This window comes from Megachile rotundata, chromosome 12, assembly GCF_050947335.1.
Source record: "Megachile rotundata isolate GNS110a chromosome 12, iyMegRotu1, whole genome shotgun sequence".
Classification (NCBI taxonomy): domain Eukaryota; kingdom Metazoa; phylum Arthropoda; class Insecta; order Hymenoptera; family Megachilidae; genus Megachile; species Megachile rotundata.
The window spans coordinates 16092786-16114183 of NC_134994.1; the positions used below are offsets into that span (position 1 = coordinate 16092786).

General features: G+C 28.9%; 4 protein-coding genes across 6 annotated transcripts; 2 read left to right on the plus strand and 2 right to left on the minus strand.

Annotated features, from left to right (window-relative positions):
• Nucleotides 1–44: 44 nt before the first annotated feature.
• On the minus strand, nucleotides 45–6528 carry woc (zinc finger protein without children). Of its 2 annotated transcripts, none has more exons than XM_003701502.3 (12): nucleotides 6379–6528; nucleotides 3561–5694; nucleotides 3079–3432; nucleotides 2170–3005; nucleotides 1876–2099; nucleotides 1567–1802; nucleotides 1307–1493; nucleotides 1085–1210; nucleotides 899–1020; nucleotides 635–782; nucleotides 468–567; nucleotides 45–395 (listed from the first exon to the last, which is right to left on the minus strand). In XM_003701502.3, exons 2-12 carry the CDS (start codon nucleotides 5670–5672, stop codon nucleotides 221–223), a joined length of 4620 nt encoding a protein of 1539 aa, XP_003701550.2. In that variant the 5' UTR covers nucleotides 5673–5694; nucleotides 6379–6528; the 3' UTR covers nucleotides 45–220. The 2 variants fall into 2 exon arrangements, with proteins under 2 accessions (XP_003701550.2, XP_076394345.1); XM_076538230.1 differs by lacking the exon at nucleotides 6379–6528 and adding an exon at nucleotides 6053–6071.
• Nucleotides 6529–7076: 548 nt separating this feature from the next.
• LOC100879106 (putative E3 ubiquitin-protein ligase makorin-1) lies at nucleotides 7077–11102 on the plus strand. The gene is made up of 6 exons (XM_003701396.3): nucleotides 7077–7551; nucleotides 8146–8433; nucleotides 8629–8953; nucleotides 9049–9371; nucleotides 9432–9588; nucleotides 9699–11102. The coding sequence occupies exons 1-6, from the start codon at nucleotides 7517–7519 to the stop codon at nucleotides 9822–9824; spliced, it is 1254 nt and encodes a 417-aa protein (XP_003701444.1). The 5' UTR covers nucleotides 7077–7516; the 3' UTR covers nucleotides 9825–11102.
• On the minus strand, nucleotides 10549–17137 carry sstn (stepping stone). The gene is made up of 4 exons (XM_003701395.3): nucleotides 16631–17137; nucleotides 16250–16530; nucleotides 15838–16138; nucleotides 10549–15752 (listed from the first exon to the last, which is right to left on the minus strand). The coding sequence occupies exons 1-4, from the start codon at nucleotides 16632–16634 to the stop codon at nucleotides 14119–14121; spliced, it is 2220 nt and encodes a 739-aa protein (XP_003701443.2). The 5' UTR covers nucleotides 16635–17137; the 3' UTR covers nucleotides 10549–14118.
• Nucleotides 17138–17830: 693 nt separating this feature from the next.
• LOC100881921 (translation initiation factor eIF2 assembly protein) lies at nucleotides 17831–19555 on the plus strand. 2 transcript variants are annotated; one of them, XM_012281108.2, is made up of 6 exons: nucleotides 17831–18337; nucleotides 18417–18524; nucleotides 18591–18813; nucleotides 18882–19019; nucleotides 19088–19347; nucleotides 19427–19555. In XM_012281108.2, exons 1-6 carry the CDS (start codon nucleotides 18131–18133, stop codon nucleotides 19466–19468), a joined length of 978 nt encoding a protein of 325 aa, XP_012136498.1. In that variant the 5' UTR covers nucleotides 17831–18130; the 3' UTR covers nucleotides 19469–19555. The 2 variants fall into 2 exon arrangements, with proteins under 2 accessions (XP_012136498.1, XP_003701549.2); XM_003701501.3 differs by having other exon boundaries at nucleotides 17841–18337; nucleotides 18897–19019.
• The last annotated feature ends 1843 nt before the right edge of the window (nucleotides 19556–21398 follow it).

Genomic DNA, 21398 nt, shown 5'->3' on the forward strand with positions numbered 1-21398 from the left:
ACATTGATTTGTTTTATGCAATACATACAATTAAAAACTTTCAATAATGATAAATTTCTTTGTTTTATTAGGAAGTGAAAAATATACAATAGATATTATAAAATTTTCATGACTACATCATTTTTAAAACATTTTTATCTGATGTATGAGGGAACAATTATTTTTTTTTATATTAAGTTGTCCAAATTAACAGAGAGAAGATAAATACGTGAATACGAAATTAACTAGTTAATAATGCCACATTAATTTCTTTAACCATTTTAATACGATATAACATTTTTATAAGATGTTCTTTAGCCAGTGGAGATGTCGAATACCATACTGGACTGTCTGGTACACAACTTCTTTCAGGTAGTAAATAAAACACATCATTTCGAGTTTTAACACTTTCAGGACTAAAAAAATCATATAAATACTTTAGAATCTTATAATTTTGTATGTAGATTTTTTTAAATAAATAAACTTACCATTTAGATAAATAGAATTCGTATAATTTTACTGGACATCTCAAAGGATTTTCTTCATTTTCTTGTTGTTCATATACCTTTTTCTTACGTGAATTGCCTTCTAAAGAAATTAAAAAAGAGTTTATTATTTTGCAATGCTTTCAATATACAGATTACCAAATACTAACCTAATGCTGATTGGGGTGGATAAAAACGAAGAAGAACATTCCTAGAACCCGGAACTTTTCCTGTTGTTGCAGCCGGTTGTGCAGCAGGATTACGTTTCCAATGTTTCATAATATGAGAAAATGATAACTGCATATGCTCTTCGACTGTCTAAAAAATTTTATGTATGTGTTCAGTTGCATAATTATCGTTTTTTTTTTCATACAATATTCCTAATAACTTGTATACAAATATTAACATTGAAATAAAACTAAACGGATACATACCACAAGATTAAAATGTTTCGTGTTAAAAAACATTAGAGTACTTAAAAGTACATGTGGAGAATGAGCGCCTAATTGTTTGCACTCCCATAAATGTTCTTCTTCAACCCTTGTAACAATGTATTCTACAAAGAATAATAAATACTTTACTTTAGTAACTTTTCTAAATCGAGTTTAAAAAAAACTTACGTGCATCGTTATAAAGAACGGAAAACTTTTTTGCAACTTCATTCAGAGAATCCGTAAATTTCTCATAATATGAATCTGTGAAAATATTATCTATTCTATTATTTTCAAATAAATACTGCTGTATTCCTGCAACATAAAATTGTAGTAATAGTATATACTAAAATCTTTTTGATCGATAAAAAGTAACTTGTTAATTTTTAATTTAAGAATTAATGCTTTTACCTAAACAAAGATAATATATTGTGTCAGGAGCATACTCTGCTCCATTTGGTTTTCTAACTTCTTTTACAAAAAGACACAATGAATAATTTAATTCATCCGCTGTGAGTTGCAAAAGATCTGTTTTGAATAATTTCATTTTCCTTAATGGTGTACTTTGCTTTTCTAGTTCAGCATTTTTTGTAACTACCTATTTTTAGTGAAATAATTTTTAATATTTGTTTTTATGTTAAGAATATGAAATTATAATATGCAGAAGTTACCCATTGCCTCCATGCATTTACTCCAAAGGTATATTTAAGTGCCATATTCGCATCTGGCTTTTCTATAGGTTCTATAACACGTGGTTGAGGTGGAGGTTGAACTTCAGGAGGAGGCATCAAAGGTATATCGTTTGCTCCAGAAGCACGTCTTCCCCTTTTGTTTGGAGTAGATCGTGGCTTATACGGGACCATTCGTTTTCTTCCGCGGGAAGAAATAATTAGCCGCTCTGATTGAACTAAAGATTAAACAAAAATTTAATTACTATAGAATATTTAAACTAATATACAGTATAAATTTGTTGTTGTTACCATCATTTTCTATAGTTGTATCAGCTTGTGCTGATGCTTGTGTAGCGGTAATTGTATTTGGAGTTAAAGCAGCTTCCAAATCAACAGCTGGTTCATCTAACTCGCCAGTTGCCATTTTTAAAGCCATTTGTAACATATCATCACCGAACGTATTACTGGAATCAACTCCTTCTGGGCTAAAACCTCCGCTATGCGAATGATCACGATCGCCATTATCTTCATCTCTATAAAAAGAAAGAAACAGAAAAGAAAAAAAAAGGAATAATTTTTAAAAGCTATCGGTTACAAATTTACCTATCATCTGCAGAATCTGAATCGCTCTCATTAGTTTTCTTTTCGGTTGCGACCATCTCTGCCATCATAAGAAGTTCAGCTTCGAAAGGATCTGCTGGTATTTTTTCTTGTATTCTTTTAATATCTTTAAATATTCCCTTAGCGCTATTTCTCGTTGTAGGTATAAAAATAGGAACAGGGATTGGTAATGGAAAGGGCATTGGAACTGGAAAAGGCATACTAAACATATGTACTGGATATGGAACATAAATTGGAACCGGAATCGGTATAACTGCTTGTTGAATTCCATCCGTTTGTGTAGCTTTTGTACAAGGGCGTGGACGAACTGATACTCCCTTTGTATGTACAACAGGCTTACACTGAGTTGTTTTATTATGAACTTGAATCGGACTCGGTGGCCTTGTTATAATGTGTTGCTTAAAAATTACTTGGGACGTTTGATTTTGACTGATAGTAACCGAAGGCACCATCATACTATTTACGTTATTTTGTTGAGTAGTTGGACTAGATTGTCCATTTCCTATCGCTAAACTTGTAACAGATGAAATTACTGGCATGTTTTTTTTATTTTGCATATCGTTGGTTTTTTGATTACTGGAATTAGCGTTTCTCTGTGGTACCACTGTTCTTTTAGGCATACCAGTAGGTACAGGATCATCACCTGCTGGTATCGTAATTGGCGATTTAGTGTACTGAGCTTGAAAATTCATTACACAGTGGTAAGAACAAAAATTTCGTATCGTTGCATCTGACATTGTTAAATGATACTGGGCCTGTGAGTATTCTCTACAAAAATCACAGTTTATTCGTTTCGCCGAAACTGCATTAATAGATACCTGCATGTAATTAAATATTAATGGATTTAATTTTAATTTTACTTTATATTAATAAAATGTGATTAGTCTATACCTGATACAGTGTTAAGCAGTTTAAGCTGCACATCATCATCACCTGTCCTGTTTTTAGTTCTTTTTTAATCATATCAAAATTGTACTTTTTCACTTTACACCAATTGCATGGAACGATTTTTCTATTCGTAATAATAAATATATTCAAACAAGTTTTAGAACAAAACATATGAGCCTCATTTTCATAAAATACGACCGAACTTTTCTTGTTAGGTAATTCAAAAAATTTTTTGCAGGTGGAACATTGATCAGGATCAACTTTTTTGACAAATTTGAATGCTGCAAAGCATGGTTCACTGCAAATAGCTACTGGTTCAGATCTGTCTATTTGAACCTCGCAATGCACAACTTTTTCCTGTTATAAAGAATACTTTAATTTATACAATTTTTATTTTATGCTAGAAATATAATCATTATAAACTATTAAAATATTTCCAGTTTATATTGAAAATACAAATATAAATAATGCAGATAATTTCTTACTTCTTCACAGACACTGCAACATTTTTTTTCCAGTATTGGAGGCTCAACAGAACTCATTTTTGAATACTTTTCCATACATTCTTGAGTACAGAAATCTTTAAATTGTCCTCTGTCCCCAACTGGTGCTAGAAAACCTTCTGTACCAGAACTTATATCTTTTTGACAAAAGCTACATACTTTTAGTCCTTTTTTGAATTCTTCTAAACATGTAGAGCAACAAAACTGTCTAACATCATAGCCAAAACGTACACAATATTTGCCTAAACTTACTGCTTGTACCGAACCATTGCAATTTCTACAATAACTGCCATATTTTGTTTGAAATTTGCCTAAACATTCTTCGTTACAAAATTCCATTGTTTCCCAAGAAAGATTGCGTTCATCATTAGGTTCAACTATTAATAAACAATTTGCGCATCGTTTTTCCCGTTTAGAATTAACTCCATCACTAGGTATGTCCATAGCTCTGTTATTAGCAGCTTTGAATAAGGCTTTACAAGTTTTTGAACATACACTATAAGTATCAAAACCAATCTTTACTTTAATCTTACATGACCTTTCTTCATTACATTGTTTACAAATTTCTTTAGTCGTGATTTCTTCGATTTCAGAATTTTTTGATTCTTCATCAATATTAATAACATCTGCAGTTGGAGCTGTAACTTTGGCATGTGAATCTTTTGCTTTTTGGACACTTTCTGTATCTTTTGGATTGGATTCAGTTATATTTGATTCCTTTGAATTTTGTTTCGAACTTTTGTTTGTTCCAGTTTGTAAGTCATTATCTTGACTGCTTTGTTTAATTTCATTATGTTTATGACTACCTCCAGGTAAAGATTCTTCCTTATTATTAGAATCTGACTTTTCTGTTTGTCCAGGAATTATTACTTTCATGCTGTCTGGAATAATACATAATTCATCATCTTGTCCTGGTAAAACATTAGATTGCTCTTCAGTGTCCATTGGTGTTATTTCACTAAGAGTTTCCTTTTTTTTACTATTACACTTTTCAGTTGGACCTGCAACTTCTGTATTTACGTTTTCACTTTCTTCCATCTCAACTGAATTGTCGTTACAAGTTTTGTCAGTACTTATTATATCTGAAGAATGTAAAATATCAGATGAAATATCTTTATTCTCTTTGTTACTTTTTTTCTTAGCATTAAAACTGTTTTCTCTACTATTTACAATATCTTGCAGATTATCTGTTTGACTACATAATTTAGGAAATTCTACATCAGTTTCATTAAGATCATCTGTGTCCATTGATTCAACATTTTCTGTTGTAAAATTATCCCCTCCAAAAGGATCTTCAGCATCCATGGACTGATTTTCAATTTGTACGTCTCCATGTTTTTCTTGAGAAAATTGTACAAATTCTGTATTTTCTGGTTCAACATTTCCCTTTGTCACATTCCTTTCACAATCTTCTAGTGTTTCATCTGATTCAGTCAATTTAGTATTTAAACTACCTTTATCACTAGTAGATAGTTGTGTTTTTTCTGTTTCAGAATCATCTTTTTCTAAGTTCAAATTACATATATCATCTGCATCAGCAGTTTCTGAGCTCTTGTTTTCCATTTCCTCTGGTGTATTCTTTGCGGTTTGAAATTCTAAACATTTTGTGGTATTTCTATTATCTGATGAAATATCTGTGCTTTCTGTGACAGATGTTATTGGTGTTATTTTTGTGCTTTCTTCCTGTGAAACAGTTTCTGTAGTATTTTCATGTAAAGTTGCATCCTGTATGTCATTACACTCGGTACCTGTTATATTACTTTCTTGTAAAGTTAATGTATTCATTCGCAAATTACCTTCTTGTAATGTATTTTCTTGATAAGATGCAATATTTGATACTACTGTACTTTCTGAGCTTTGATCAGACTTTTTTTGATGAATTTCGTGTAACTCGTTAATTAACTTTTCATTCGCTTGACTTTCATCTGCAGTATTTTTATTTGAATCAAAAATTAATGATCCTTGTATTACTTCATCCGTATTAGTATTTATGTCATTATTATGTTCAATTAAATTTTCATTTTCTTTTTCATTGTCCATGTGTGAAATCTTAGTTTGATCACTTGATAATTCTATATCAATTTCAGAATCCATACTTATTTATATGAATAAATATCTGAAATAACGGTATAAAATAAATATTATCAAATATATAAAAACAAATTACCTTCTAAAAAGATACAATTAAAATATACCAAAATATTTCAATTATATTTAAAATGTGAAAAGAAATTTTCACAGAACAAGAAAACCTGTAGCTATTCAATAGTATATGAGTAAATATCTTATTTGTTTAACACAATATAACTTATGCACATTCATTTTTAATATCATAAACAAATAACAAAACAAGCATAATGAAATTAAATTTTAAAACATGAAAAGTAATTATAATTTTTAAAAATTTGAAACACAGAAAAGATAAATAAATAAATGTTTCCCGAAAATAATGGATATTAAATTTTTTCTCTCACTGTAAGAAGTTATATTACGAAAAATTGAGGTTATTATGAAAAGTAGCTTTGCTTCGCCATGTTGTATTTTATACTTGTGATTTAATAGACTGTGACAGTAACGGCAAAACACAAATAAAAGCAAACGAAAAAGATTTTATTTTTATTCATTATCAATTAATATTACCTTATAAATGAATAAAACATAACGAATATACTTTATTATGATCTTCCAATCGAAATATTGTATACAAAATTTTAAGGTTTTATATCAGTTAAAAATATGAAATTGCATTTGAAAACTAAGAATGTTTTTAGAGTTTTAGGTGCCGAAAAATGAATATTACCTTCAGTTTCAATGCTAAATAGCACTTTGTCTCGCAATATTTACTTAAAAATATAAATCCATACTCATTGTCGAAATACAATAGCCGTGGCGGTAATCCGTCTACACTACCAACATATGATCGTAATCTTATTTGGATCAAACCAAATGAAGCCGCGTTCTCATAATTATATTATTATTCTTTTGTTCTTCGGTATTTTTAACCACGTAAGAGAAAATATATTAAGATAAATTGGGATAATTATAATAACATTTGCCATATGATAGTTAGCTTCACAATACAATTTATTCGTATCCTCTATTACTTCGATGTCCGCTTATTAAAGCAACGACATAAAAACATACTTTTATGATTTTATAAAATAAACTTATAGGTATTGGATAATTAAAAGTAATATAGTCTTTAACAAAACCTTATATTCATGTTAATTCATTGAAATATATATAACAGGCGTTTATCAATGAATAATGATCTTTTTAATAATTGAGTTTTGTAACATTAATAAATATGATACCTATATTCTTATAAAAATAAAAATTAATATAAAGTATTATATTAAATTATTACAATTGGTACAATCTTTTTCATTTATATTGTGATTAATGTAAAAAAGATTTCCTTCGCATATCTGGATCTTAAAAATTTTTTGAACGGATGAATCTTATTAGCGCATGCTCTAACTTATGTATTATAACGGTCAAATGTGAATTTGCCTGTTGTTAGTTTAATCGTGACTGATCGTGACGTATATGTGTACTCTCATGCAGAATCGATGAGTTACAGTACACGTTAAATATTTATCGATAGTGAACAACAACGGAGAGTATACATATACAGATTACTAAATTTAACAAGAAAACGCGAAGAAATAATACAAATAAAAAAGGAAATAATAAAAAAAACCGAAAAAAAAAAAGGAAATTGATGTGTACGAGGTGTTTTTTTTATATGATTTTGAAGAAACTGTGAATAAGTCGTTAAATAAAATTAAGGATATAGTATGAAATATATTTCAGCCTTGAAGACAGATTTATTTCGATAAGTTCATACTATATTTCATATTGCTTTGTATAAAAAGATCTCACGCGATCCTGTGAGGACGCGTTGTCGATTATTGTTAAAGTGGAAGCTTTAGAAAATGGCCGACAATTGGACACAGAGCGTTGTTTGCCGGTAAGAAATTGACCTGTTACCGCTTTTTAACAGTTTTCGCTGGTAATACATAAATCACAAAATAACAGCATATATTTCTTTATATATACGGATGTACTATAACATGTCAACAAGTTGAACCATGTAAATATTGATATTTTCCAAGTTGCTTTTACTTTTTTTTTCTTAATATATTTTTGTTTTATTTACTAATTTTATTGATTTGTCAGTATATTATACTTATTTATCGATCAAAAGAATTTTGTATACGTTAATAATTCATTTATTAGTTTATTTTTTATAAATAGTTATGTATTCTTTAAATTCTTGCAATATAATTGGTTATATCAAATTAATATAATGTTTATGATATTTATTATTGTGTACGCATTTGTGAATATTAAATACTAAATAATTTAATGTTACTTTTTTTTGGGTGCTGTAATAAAATGTAAACCAATATAATGTGAAAATAAACAGTTAAAGATAATTTTGAATGTATAGTGATAAGTTCATATAGTGATACATTGTATAGGGATTGTATAGTAATAAGAAAGACATATATTTTTTAACAAATAATGATATTCTTTCTTCTAACTTCTTTTTTTATTGCAGTTATTTCAAAAATGGTATATGCCGTGAAGGGAGTAATTGCAGATATCGTCATACTCAAGAGATTGGAAATGATGGGAATACCAATGAAACAGTAATTTCTTCTGTTCCATCTTTTAGCAGTGTATGTCGTTTCTTTAAACATGGTGTTTGTAAATTTGGGAACCAGTGCCATTTTCGTCATAATCCTGAAATTGATGATAATAATTTGGTAAATGCAAATTCGGTAGAAAATTCTTCATCTGGACAACAGACTTCAAACACATCAGCTTCGACAACAATAAAGAATGTGTATGTTGTCGTCAGATGACATTATAGTACAGCAAGATTTAAGTTGTAATACCATTTGCATATCACATAGTACATTGTAATATGGTATATAAAAATATGCGATTATATGTATATATATATATATATATATTTATGTACATAATCATTATATTGATAAAAAATGTAATGTATTAAATTATATTAATGCTTTTCTAGCAAAGAAAATGCTCATGCAGCCGAAGAATGGGTGAAAGCCCCAGAATTTGTGCCTTCGTCTGTAGCTGGTTCATCTTCAGCAGATGAAGCTTCTAATACTTTAGAAACATCTGCGAGTTCTTCACTGCCATTATCCTATGCTCAAGCTTTGAATCCATCTGGTCAAGCATCCAATCCATCCTTAGAACCTTTATGTCCATATGCAGAGGCAACTGGAATTTGTAGGAAACGTAATTGTACATATTTGCATGGAGATATTTGTGAACTATGTAATCGTGCTGCACTTCATCCAAATAATGAAGAACTTAGAAAAAAACATACAAATGTAATTATATATATATATATATATATATATATTACATTACTTTTTACATTAATATAATTCAAGATTTGTATTTATTACTGAAATTTATATTTTAGGCATGTGTTAAACAACATGAAGTAGATATGGAACTTTCATTTGCTATTCAGCGTAGCAAAGACAAATCTTGTGGAGTTTGCTTTGAAGTTATAATGGAAAAAACATCTGGAGAACAGAGATTCGGAATTTTACCAAACTGTAATCATTGTTTCTGTTTAAGTTGTATTAGAAAGTGGAGACAAGCTAAACAATTTGACAATAAAATTATAAGAGCTTGTCCAGAATGTCGGGTCACCTCAGACTTTGTATGTCCAAGTATGTATTGGGTAGATACAAAAGAAGAGAAAGAAAAATTAATAATGGACTACAAATATGCACTGAGGTAAGAAAATATATACAATAATAATATTTGATTATATGTTACACTATTTATTTATTACAGTATCAAAGATTGTAAGTATTTCAATAAAGGACGTGGTAAATGTCCATTTGGCAATAAATGCTTTTATCTCCATGCACTTCCTGATGGCACTAAAACAGACGTTGGTCCACCTGTTCGTCAACGACGTAATACTGATGCAGATATTGATATTATACATGTAAGTTTGAAATTTAATGAGATTATGATGTTTTGTAACTCTTTATTTATTTATTATTCATATTGCATCTATTCCATGGATAAACAAAAACACTATAATGATTTTTACAGCAATTAATCTTGTGGGACTTTTTTGAAGAGAGAGATAACCGTTGGCTATATGGTGGAAATATTGAAGATATTCTACCTTTTTCATCAGATTCTGAAGAATCAGAATGGTCTGAATATGAATTTTAGTGTGGAATGATTTAAATTTTTTGTTAACTCAATATTCTTTTTTGCTGCTGTTGCTGTTAACTGTATTATCTATTCCATTTACCATTTATATGTGGTTCAGTGGCTGAATAGACAAGTAGTTTACGAATTTTGTAAATCATAATAATTTCGAAATATCTGGGCTAAATTAATACAAATACCTACGTACTTTGTTTGGTGTTATTTACATGAAATTTATGTAAATTACATCAAAGTGATAATAACAGTAACAGTAACGATAACAGGGAGGTTAGAGTCGCATGTATGATGACAAGTTTTTTAATAATATATTGTCACTTTATAATGGGTTCTTTTCATATATTTTAACCACTATTATTGTAACTAATACTCAGTCGTACGAAATGTATATCAAATTATTTGCACTCCAAATTCAGTTAATAGTATATAGACCAACATTTATAGTACTATTTTTTCAATATAAACGTACACAATATTATTTCTACTGCTGTCTGATCATTGGGCTATTTTTTTTTTTCTTTTTAATGAAGAAAATTAATTGTTAGTATAGTACACTAATAATAATTACTTCATACATTTTAAAAAATAAATTTGATTCACTTCTTTGTCAAATGAAGCAAGTGTACTATTATAATTTAATCTTTCAAATATCATAGTTTTGTAAACATTATTATATCCCTGTTAGTTCTTGGCTCGAAACTTAACATTTGATTAAGAAATCGGTAAATAAAGTTAAAACAATATTAATTTATTATTTCTTTTTACAATATACGTTTAGTGTTTTAGAAGTAATTTTAACTTCAGTTTGGTACTTACTCTATGCAAAGAAAACCAATATCAGGTTTTATTACATTCATTTCTTACTGCACTTAAGGAATACAAGTTTTATAGAAAGCAAGAAATTAGCTTACACGTTATAAGAGATAATGAATAAATACAAATTTGTTATTTACAATAATTGGTACTTTATATATATTTGATTATTTATGATACACAATTAATTGTCCTACCTCCTGTTATATATCACTGTGAACATCTAACAAATTTCTTTAAATTATTCAACTGTATAGCGTTAATGTTTAATTAATAGTTTTAAGATATCCGTGATAAATTGCGCAAATCGAATGTACCGTAAGTAAGTGTGTGTCTGTGTAGTAATATGAAAATTTGGTTGAATGTGTATACTGTTAAATGTAATAAGAGGAAACGATTTTTGGCGAATATGCACAAACTGATTCCAGATTTAAAGGAAAAAGCAAATAAAAATTATTTTCTAAATGATACATGAATTCAAAGCTATTTGAAAACTTTATTATTTTATCTATGATTCATTATTTATTAAATTTGAATATTTCATAGGTATCTTCCTTTTTTTCAATGAACTGTATGGTTCTATAAATGTAATAAATAATTTATCGAAGAATAAAGGCAATCAGCTTTTTAAGCAAAAATAAAGGCCAAAGAATATAACAATCTTTTTGTTGTTGGATAAGCCATTTTATAGAAGCAGTTTTCTAAGTTGTTTAAGAAGTTGCTATAGACAAGTATTATATTCTTAAATCGTTTCGAAATATTTTATGTATGTAAAATTCATTTACTATGATTCATAGTTATAAGATATGCATTTTTATTGGAGACTCATCAGTGTCGTTTTTAGTGAACATTATAATTATGTTGTTCGTCATTACAAATGATGTAGTATGATTTTTTAGTAGATAACTCTTCCATAGCATAGTGTACGAATTGTTTATATTTCTTATACGATTCCTGTGCTGTTAATTTTATGGAGAATAACAATTAAATTTTTGTTGTTATTGTTAACGCTGTTTATGAAAATATTAAAACTACGTTAAGCATTATTTTTTATTGCGTGAATACTTTCTGGATTTTGTTGTAATAGTTAATCATTAATGAGTAAATATTGAAAAAAAGAATTACTATATTCATATGTTAACAATACAGATAATAATAATATTATGGGCTATATATTATGAATTTAAAATCATACTGTTTATTTTGGATCTTACAAAAACAATATAGATATAGAGTGCCAATGGATCTGACCAAGTCCAATATTAGTTTATTTTGTGAAGTGCAGTTGTAAAATATAAAATGAAATAATTTGTTCATGAAACAAATTTCGCGTATATACATGTATTTGCAATTGCACTATATGTCTATATAACATTAGAACTTTTATATAATTTGTGAGTGATTGAATTATATATAAAATTTTACGATAAAATTGCTTAATCAATATTAGATGTATAATACGCGTTTTAAATGTAACTGATTTTGACCATTGCTTCCTACCATATTAATTAATATTTTAGATTGGACGTTTACTACGTTTATTATAATTCAAGATTTAATTTCCATTTTAATATTGTTACATGAACAATAGATATAAATACATTTTTCATCTTATCTACTCCACAAATACGTATTCAAATTTGAATCTTTCTCTGAACAAGAGATAATAAATCAATTTTTATAGTAAAATAAGTCAATAAATATGAGACTCGGAGCTTAACAAATTTTTATAAGTATTTGTTAATTGTAAAAAATATAACTGTTTTAAATATTTATTGGTAGGATGTAATGGATCTTAACAATTCATAAAACAATTATATAAAATATATTGTGTAATAGTTTTGTTTTTATTGTATTATAATTCTTGCTATTGCATAGTTTATCAAAACAAATATATTATATAGATCATAGTTTTAAAAGATTACATGTAACTAACAATTTAATTGGAAACATTAGGTGCTATTGATAATGACAATATGATTTTTTGTTATGATTCCATAATAGCATAAATATAAAATTAAAAAATTTTTTTTATTAACATCTCATAGTAAAAGAAAAATATCAGTTTTTTAATATAAAAATGTGTTTTTATTAATAAAACGTAAAATTCATTTATTTTATAATAGAAATATTAATATGATGGCAAAGATAAAATTAAGTGATGTGAATAATTTATTACTCAATGGATTAAATCGAACATTTATTTAGTTTTAACGTTTTACATTGTAACGTTATAAAAGAGAACATATTTAATAATAGGCATTAACTAAAGCGTGAATCATTTATTTTTGTTATAAGTTCATAGGGTTGACATAAAGTATAAATTAATCATTAACTTTAATATACATTACTTCTAGTTCTTGAAAATAAAGTTTAATCGAAATGGATGTTCAGCTTAAAATAAAATTAGTGAAATTAAGATGAATGTACATTCATGAACATATCATAGAACTAAATATAATTTCATTATACTGTTCGAAACATAAATTCTATTTAAATAAATACAACACATTTTTAACCAAATCATCACAAAACATCATTCGAATCTTTGGCGTTCAAAGCCAAAGATGTTGAAATTAATGGAAGTTAACATATCCTTATGATCTACTACTTCAGATAGTACAAAATAGTAAAAAAACTATTTCCATGAATATACAATATATTAAAATATATGATCTAAAGAAATATTCCATACTATTACTATTTAATCAATATATGTTTTGTAATTTTAGCAACTCCATTTTTTCGTTTCAAATGTGCTTTCAATTCTGTACGTTATTTTAAAAGCAATCTATTCTATAAATATTCTATAAAATCAGTTATAAAAATATCCATTTTCTATAATACGAATCAAAGCAATTAGTTAAATAAAATACAATCACTTTGATATATTCTGCTACATATTCTATCAGGCCATGACTATATAATATATACAAAGCTTAAGCAGCTTGGATTAAAAAGAAATTCCAAGTTACTCCTGCAATGTCATATTTTTAATAATTAATTTCTTATATATCTACTGTTCATTTACATTAAGTTGATAAATATTTTTGTATAAGTTTAATAACAATTTTGTGTCAGAATAAGGCACTAGTAAAATTTCAACGCTAAATTGATATTTAAGCAATGTTCACAATTATCACCCAATTAAATTTTCTAAAAGTTGCAACATTTTACTTAATGTGTATAAGAGCACACGTTTCTTTAACCACAGAAGTACTGAAACTATTTAGTAATACTGAATTAATCATTTTGTTAAGAAGACCAAGAAGTAAGAGGAAAGCAATTTCTTACGATCATATTACAATATTCTTTTCATCATGTCAACTGCTATAATAGAAATTACTTCTATTAGTATATCATATTTCAGTCTATTACAAATGAAAAAATACATTATAAATATTTTTTTTAGACAGGTCCAGCCTATCCGACCTGGCTCACTCTACTTGTTTAAATTTGCCATCATCTATAAACGAATAAAAAATTATCTCAATGACGCAAGATAAGGCTGACATGTCATTCGTTGAACAGGCTGATAAATTCTTTTTTGAACTGAACCAGCAACTGATCCATTATGCATGATATTTGAAGCATCAAGTTCTGGATCATTTGTTTCCCGAGAATCATCTTGAGTTTCATTCGAAGCATTCTGTCCATTCATCTCGTTTCTTTTGCGGAATTTAGTAGAATATTTATAAAAATCTGACATTTCAAAAGGTTTTGTAACTTCTCTATATGGTTGATATTTTCCCGCTTGAACAATTGTACAATTCTGAGCTGATCCCAATATTATGGCTTCTTCGCTTGTTTCTTGAAGTGGTTTTGATTCGGCTGGAATTTCAAGCACTTTCTTCCGCGTTGATTCATAACGGGGCGACAATGGTTGTAAATGCTGATCATTTTCAGTAATTAATATATCAGTTTTACGGTGATTAATTGTAGGTACATAATTATTTCTTCCATCGTCACTGTTGTTGCTCATAGATGTTTTAGAACATACAGGAAGAGCAGATGGATAGTGAATGTTCTTATGCGATGATATTAAATTAGTATCTAATCCTGGACTTGTACGCGAATCTAAGGAAGTTTCATACCATTCTTTTTCTTTTCCTTTGCGACTAACATTATCTGTTGCATCCTTACTATCGGGCAATTCATGTAAATGATTTGGGTGCCATTTTTCTACGCTGCCCAAAGATTGTGTGCGAAGCAACATCTTGTTCGTTGACGGTTGCTCTGACAAAGGAAGCAAATGAACAGAGGCATTTTGATGAGATACGATATAAGGAGAATTTTTAGTGCATCCTACAGATACTGTACGATATCGGGGTTGGATATCAGTTCCAATACTGTTAGTATGTTGTACAGCATTACGTTTCCTTCGATCTAGACTACCGAATCTATCTGAAGCAGATTGTTCATCAGGGCACCAAACAATTTCATCATCGCATCGCATCCAATAACCCGAAGGTAGTTGTGGCTCACTAGGTAAATCTATGTATCGTACATTTTTATTTCCACTAGAATCACGATCTCGTCTAAGTAAAGATTGTAATTGAGAATTATTTTTATGATATACCGGAAATTCTGGTAGATGTGCATGATGTAATGTGCGAAAATCTCTTTCGTAATATTCTTGACTCGATCTTCGTTGAACATCATTATCCAAATGTTTATAATCAGAATACTGCTGATAATTATGTACATGATCTTGTAGCTGCTGTTGTTGAAACTGACGATATCGTAATTGTCGTTCATTTTCAGTATATGTATTTGGTACAGGACGATATATTCGCTCATTATCCTGATAATGATTTTGATTTCGTGAACCACCGCTTCCATGCGAATACGTTCGTGTACGATATTGGTCAGGTAATATGTAAACATTTTGATTATCATTGTGGTCATGTTCTATTATTTTAATATTTTGCCTCTGATCAGAGAATGTAGAGCAATAAGCACTAATATGATTATGATTATAAGTATTAGATATCAACGATTGATCATCATATCCATGACCAGGATAAGTGTTGCATTTGTCTTCTGATCCTACTGGACTTAAGCTTATGCCACCTTCCTGAAGCAATCCTCTTGTTACCTTCATATTCATGTCATTTACTATGAAAAAAGGCATATGATTTAACGTCAAATTAAAAAAACATCATTTTTTATTGTTGAAGCATGTAATATCTTAATATTATACCTGTGTTATCTAGCGGTGGACGAGGTTTTTTTGTTCTATGCTTTACATTGGTATGCAAATATGATTGGGTATTACAAATGCTGGAGTGTTGAGATTGTGTTGAATTATGTGTTTTACTACGACTCTGTCTTATAAAATTCAGTCGTGCTTCTAATTCTTGAAGTCTACGTTGACTCTGTTGATAGATAAGTCTATGCTTACGACGAACTGCTTTACTTTCTCTAGGATCATTTACAATCCCTAATGCAGCTTCCACTATACCAATCTGAACTTGTCGTTCTAATTCTAGAGCAGATTCTTCCTACAAAGATGAACATAACAAATTTTGTGTATTTAATTTCCACCTATCTATATAAATAAATTAATTTTAACTATTCATTTTGATCTAAGTATTAATTTGTTAAAAACATACGACTTCATTTGTCTTTAGCTTATTAATTAAATTTTGTGGGTATGTAAATGCGGTTCCAACTCTTTTACGAAATAGTGGTGGACTTTCTCCAGGTTCTAATGGAATCTCTGGTGGTAAGACACCAGTTAATTCGGCTTCCTCTACACACAGATTTTTCAGTTCCGTATTTTTTTGAGCTAACTTTTCTTGTAATGCTTCTCGGCGTTGACGAAGCCATTGTAATCTTGTAGACAGTGAATCTTCTGCTAAAGATCCAGAGGTGTTATCGTTCCCTGCCATCACTTAAAATAGAGATTCATCAATAGCAAGTACAACTAAACTTTTATCGAATAATGTAATACATTTCTTTACAAAATACCGTAATGAACTTCACCCTCTTACCCATATTATTAGCGAAATATGACGATAATGACTGGAACACGTATTTTAAATGGAATGTTTTATGTAACCGCGATGTATCTTAGACGTTTAAAAATATCAATGTTGACAAATTTCATAAGTTACACGTAAAGCAATGCATCATTTACATCTTACTCATTTCCCTTCAATAAGCTTTTTCTAAAATGATATTTTATATCATTTTCAAACAATTTCACGTTACAAACTCCATAAAACTTAATAGGAATTATCGATAGGTTAATTATTAACGTTATATATTCATTATTATAATTGTGGTAACTGTATCTAGAACTAAGTGCACCAATTTACATAAAATCAGCTTTTACAAAGAAATTTTTACATTGTACGAGCACTACAGTACACATATATCTCTCAGAAATACAAAAAATACAATTGATGAAATAAGTCTGTATTTATATAAGAACATATATATATATATATTCACGTTCATATACGTGTGTACAAGTGGGTATATCAGGTCATTTCTCTACAGTTGCCATTATATATACAAGTGGCGTCATCTGTCCGGCGAACAGGGTGAACTACACTCCGTTTGTACCGTTTACATAGGAATTGTCTTCTTATATTTTAATAATCAATAAATTAATAACTTTGCAAAATAATTGATTTTATTGGACTTGATTCTGAATTTGATTTTAACACGTGTTCTTGAATTAAGGTTTGATTACAGAATGAATAGCGAACGATTTTGTTTTTTAAATAAAATTGAATACAATTAAACGACGATAGCTTTAAAAATTAATTATTTGTTCACAAGTACAAATATTCTTCTTGATCGACGACTTTGATAACAGAACTCATCTTGACCGATGACCGTGATGATCACCATAGGGTGTAGGAATGATTGAAAATGATTCGCATATAAATACATCAAGAAAAAGAGAAACAATCTTTTAAAAAAACCGCAAAAAAAAATGTCGATAGCTGCGTCATCTAACAACAAACGACTGAACTAACGGGCCCCATTGTAGTTCAGCTCACCACTGATAGATGGCGCTGCGCCGAACCTACATAAGGGTGCGTTCAGATTAAGCAAGTAGCGGTCACAATAGCCTAATGTGAATGACATTTAATGAAAATTCCGCGTATCGCTGCTAGATGGCTCTGCATCGAATTTACATAAGGGGGTGTTCAAAGGTAGGACAAAGGTATATTTAGTCTTGTTATATCTGTAGTCAATTAATATACTATATCTACTTTGTTGTCTGCATATTTACATATTCGTTTGACATCTTTTGCATTTCAGAATTCATATTCAATTTACTGAACAGGTTGGAAATTTCGGATATGTTATTATAAAAAGTAACAATTGCACTGTTATTAATGTTATTAATTATAAAGTTTAGTAATATTTATTAATCATTATTAATAATATTTTTGTAATACACGAATTACGATTTATAAATTTAATTCATATGCAGAGAAATGTGATTTTGTTTATATAAATATTTATTAATCATCATGGTGAATAATTTAAAACCCGAATGTTCTTTTGCATCATGGTATCCTCAATTTCGTAAAGATTCTTTAAATGCTACTATTTTTAATATTCCTGAAGAAGTACTTACGTACTTGGAACATGATGCATTTATACTACCTGTAGAAGCAACAAATTCTGCGTTGCAAAACACTGAGTGGTTGGATGGATCTCCAATAGAAGACGAACAGGTAATTTTGATACACGCATAAACATTAATTTTAAAATATTGTTTTATACACATGAAGTTTAAATTATTATTTTTCTTAGCACTCTCTAGATTTTCAACCAACATTCCCAGAATTTAGTAAAAGAATTCAAGATACGATAGACGAATATAATGCAGTTTTCATTAAAAGTAATTGGAGTTCACCTTTGGTAAATAATTTTTGTTAATTTTTATTCCAACAACAGATATTTAAACTTTTCAATATTTACTTCTAGGATGCAACTTGGGTTGCTCCGACCAAAACTCTCAAATGCAAAACATTAGAAGAAGTATATTTACTGTTAAAAAGTTCAGACAGAATCGCAAAAGATTTGAGTAATGTTAAGTGTTATTCAAATTGCGAAAATTCATTGACACCGTGTCTAGTAATAAAGAAATGGCAGGATATTAATCCTTGTACAGAATTTCGATGCTTCGTAGTAGACAATGAACTAATAGGTAGCAAATTTTTGTTGAACTATCTTACTGTATGTAGTTGTAATTTATTTATTCAATTAAATTAGTAGTTGAATTTTGTATAGGAATTAGCCAACGAGATATATCGCAGTACTATACCTACAATGATTCAGAAAAGTATAACATTCAGACAGATATCAAAAGTTTGTTTATGGAACGTATTAAAGGCAGATTTCCATTGAATCACTGTGAGTAATTGAACAATCTTATTTCAATCGTGACGAACGATTAAACATATGAATTTTTTTTATTATAGATTCATTCGATGTTATTCGTTTTAAAAAGGAGAAGGTAAAAATAGTTGACTTTGGTCCATTAGATGAGTCTGCTACCAAAGGAACCCTTTTTACATACGATGAATTACAAAATCAAATAAAACATACACCAGAATTTCGATTTATTGGCGAAGAAGTTGGTATACAACCGAAAGCTTCAAATCATTTTTGTATTCCACAAGAAATAAATGATTTTTTTAATTCTAACGAAAGTTCCACCTTATTAGACATTATTCAACGAGTAAGCGCATCATTCGTCTTCTTCGATTCCAATAACGTGGAATTATTATATCGAATTAACTCTATTGTTTTTATTTCAGGAGGTAGAAAATCAGCAGAAAGACTCGGAGAGCGACACTTGATGTATGTCATAGAAAAGTTGTACGTGTGTATGTTGATACGATTATACAAAGGATTTAAATAAAATAATGTATTGCTTGATACTTCAATTTAGTATCGTTATTTAACTTTTGTGAAAAAGGAAAATATATTTATATAAAAAAAATTCAGCGTACGATAAATAACGAAATAAATAAACGTACACCTTGGGAACATTTTTAAATACAGAACTTTCACTTTTATTCTGTCAGACCCTCTTCTATCATTACATTACATAAAACGATTAAAGGCTATCCTACCGCTTAAAAGAATTATCGTAATATTGCAATATTTTTCGAGCCATCGGCTTTACCGAGCGACGTCCCTTATATAGAAAATATGTCTTGTTTATGTACAATATGTAATCCTTAATACCCCAATTTGAAAAAGGATTCTCGATATATGTACCTCCGGACAAATTAATGCGCTGTACAGTCATATCCACGGAGTATTCTTATTTTTTTCGTCTTTTTTTCTCTTCTTTTATTTATGTGACAAAAGTTAACGAGATCAAGCGATTACAACATCAGTTGTTTCTTATTAACATTTCTAATTTTGTTTTTTCGTGATAGATTTTCAAATACGAAAACACTTAATGATAGCTTTTAGCAACTCTGAATAGAATCGACTCTTTTTCACTTTTTTCTGTATTAGCAGTTTCGTCCGTATCAGGATATACCTCGAGATTATCGGTATACCGAGTCTTGCATCTAATTACTGATAAGTATTCGACAATGATGATATTTATAAGTGAACCAAGAATTCGTCTACACGATAGTCGAGCATGTTCAATTATGTAAGATGCGATAACAATACCTATTTTGTCACAGTTATTTTATAATTGGTATTAATCATTAAAAAAAAAACAAGAATTCTGCAGATACATTAACACTAGAATCACCAATGATTAACGTATACCCGTGACTAAGCCTCGGTATATCTACGTATATCGAATAAAAGAATATGAATAGATCAATTTAATTATGTACATATCGGAATGAAAATCTAAGGAAAATCTTGAAAAATTCATTGAAATTCGAATAACTCTTCTATAAAAATGATAAATCCGTCGATTGTGTTTTGGTAGTTTTAGCGTTAAAATATCTGATTAAAGAATATTTGTACTTGAAATCGCCGCAATAGACGTAAGATAATTTGATCATTGAATTAACATTTCAAATATTCGATATATATTCGCAAATGAAAATAGCGATTTTTTTACTCGCTTTACGACTCGTGTCTAGATCGTACGAAATTCGATTGAATACGGAAAACGAGGATACCTTGAATCAGAAATATAACGTACAGCGAGTCGACATTAATTTTGGCATTTGGTCGTGAAGAGGTCTACAGTATTTTCTGAAAAAGTATATATTCGTTTACTCGGAACTAGGAGACACACATTCCAGAAATTTGTTAACGTTATTTCATCTGCGTCTGTTCGTCTGTAAGTACGTTTTAAACGAAAGTGATATTGTTTTGTAATTTAACTTGAAAATTATTTAAATAATTTCAATCGTATCATTTATAAAATTCAGTTGATTCGTTTATCGATGGTGTTGTCATTTATCAGTAGAATGCCGTGTGCAGTACTACGAATGGAAAACTTCTGTCTTCGATGAACCGAGTGAAATCCATCGAACTGGTCATCCCGGAATACTGTAAATTACTATTAGATCAGAATAGTTTTTAGCCAAGACAAAATACATGTTGTCAAAACGCAGGAAAATAACGAGACCTATACCGCTTATCGAAGTTATAACGAAATGATAATAATAATTAATAATAATGTAAATAATAATAATTAATAATAATAGTAATAACCACGATAATAGTAATAATCATAATAATAATGATAATGATGATAATAATAGTACGTATCACACGGAGACAACTATTAGAAATTTGCACAGT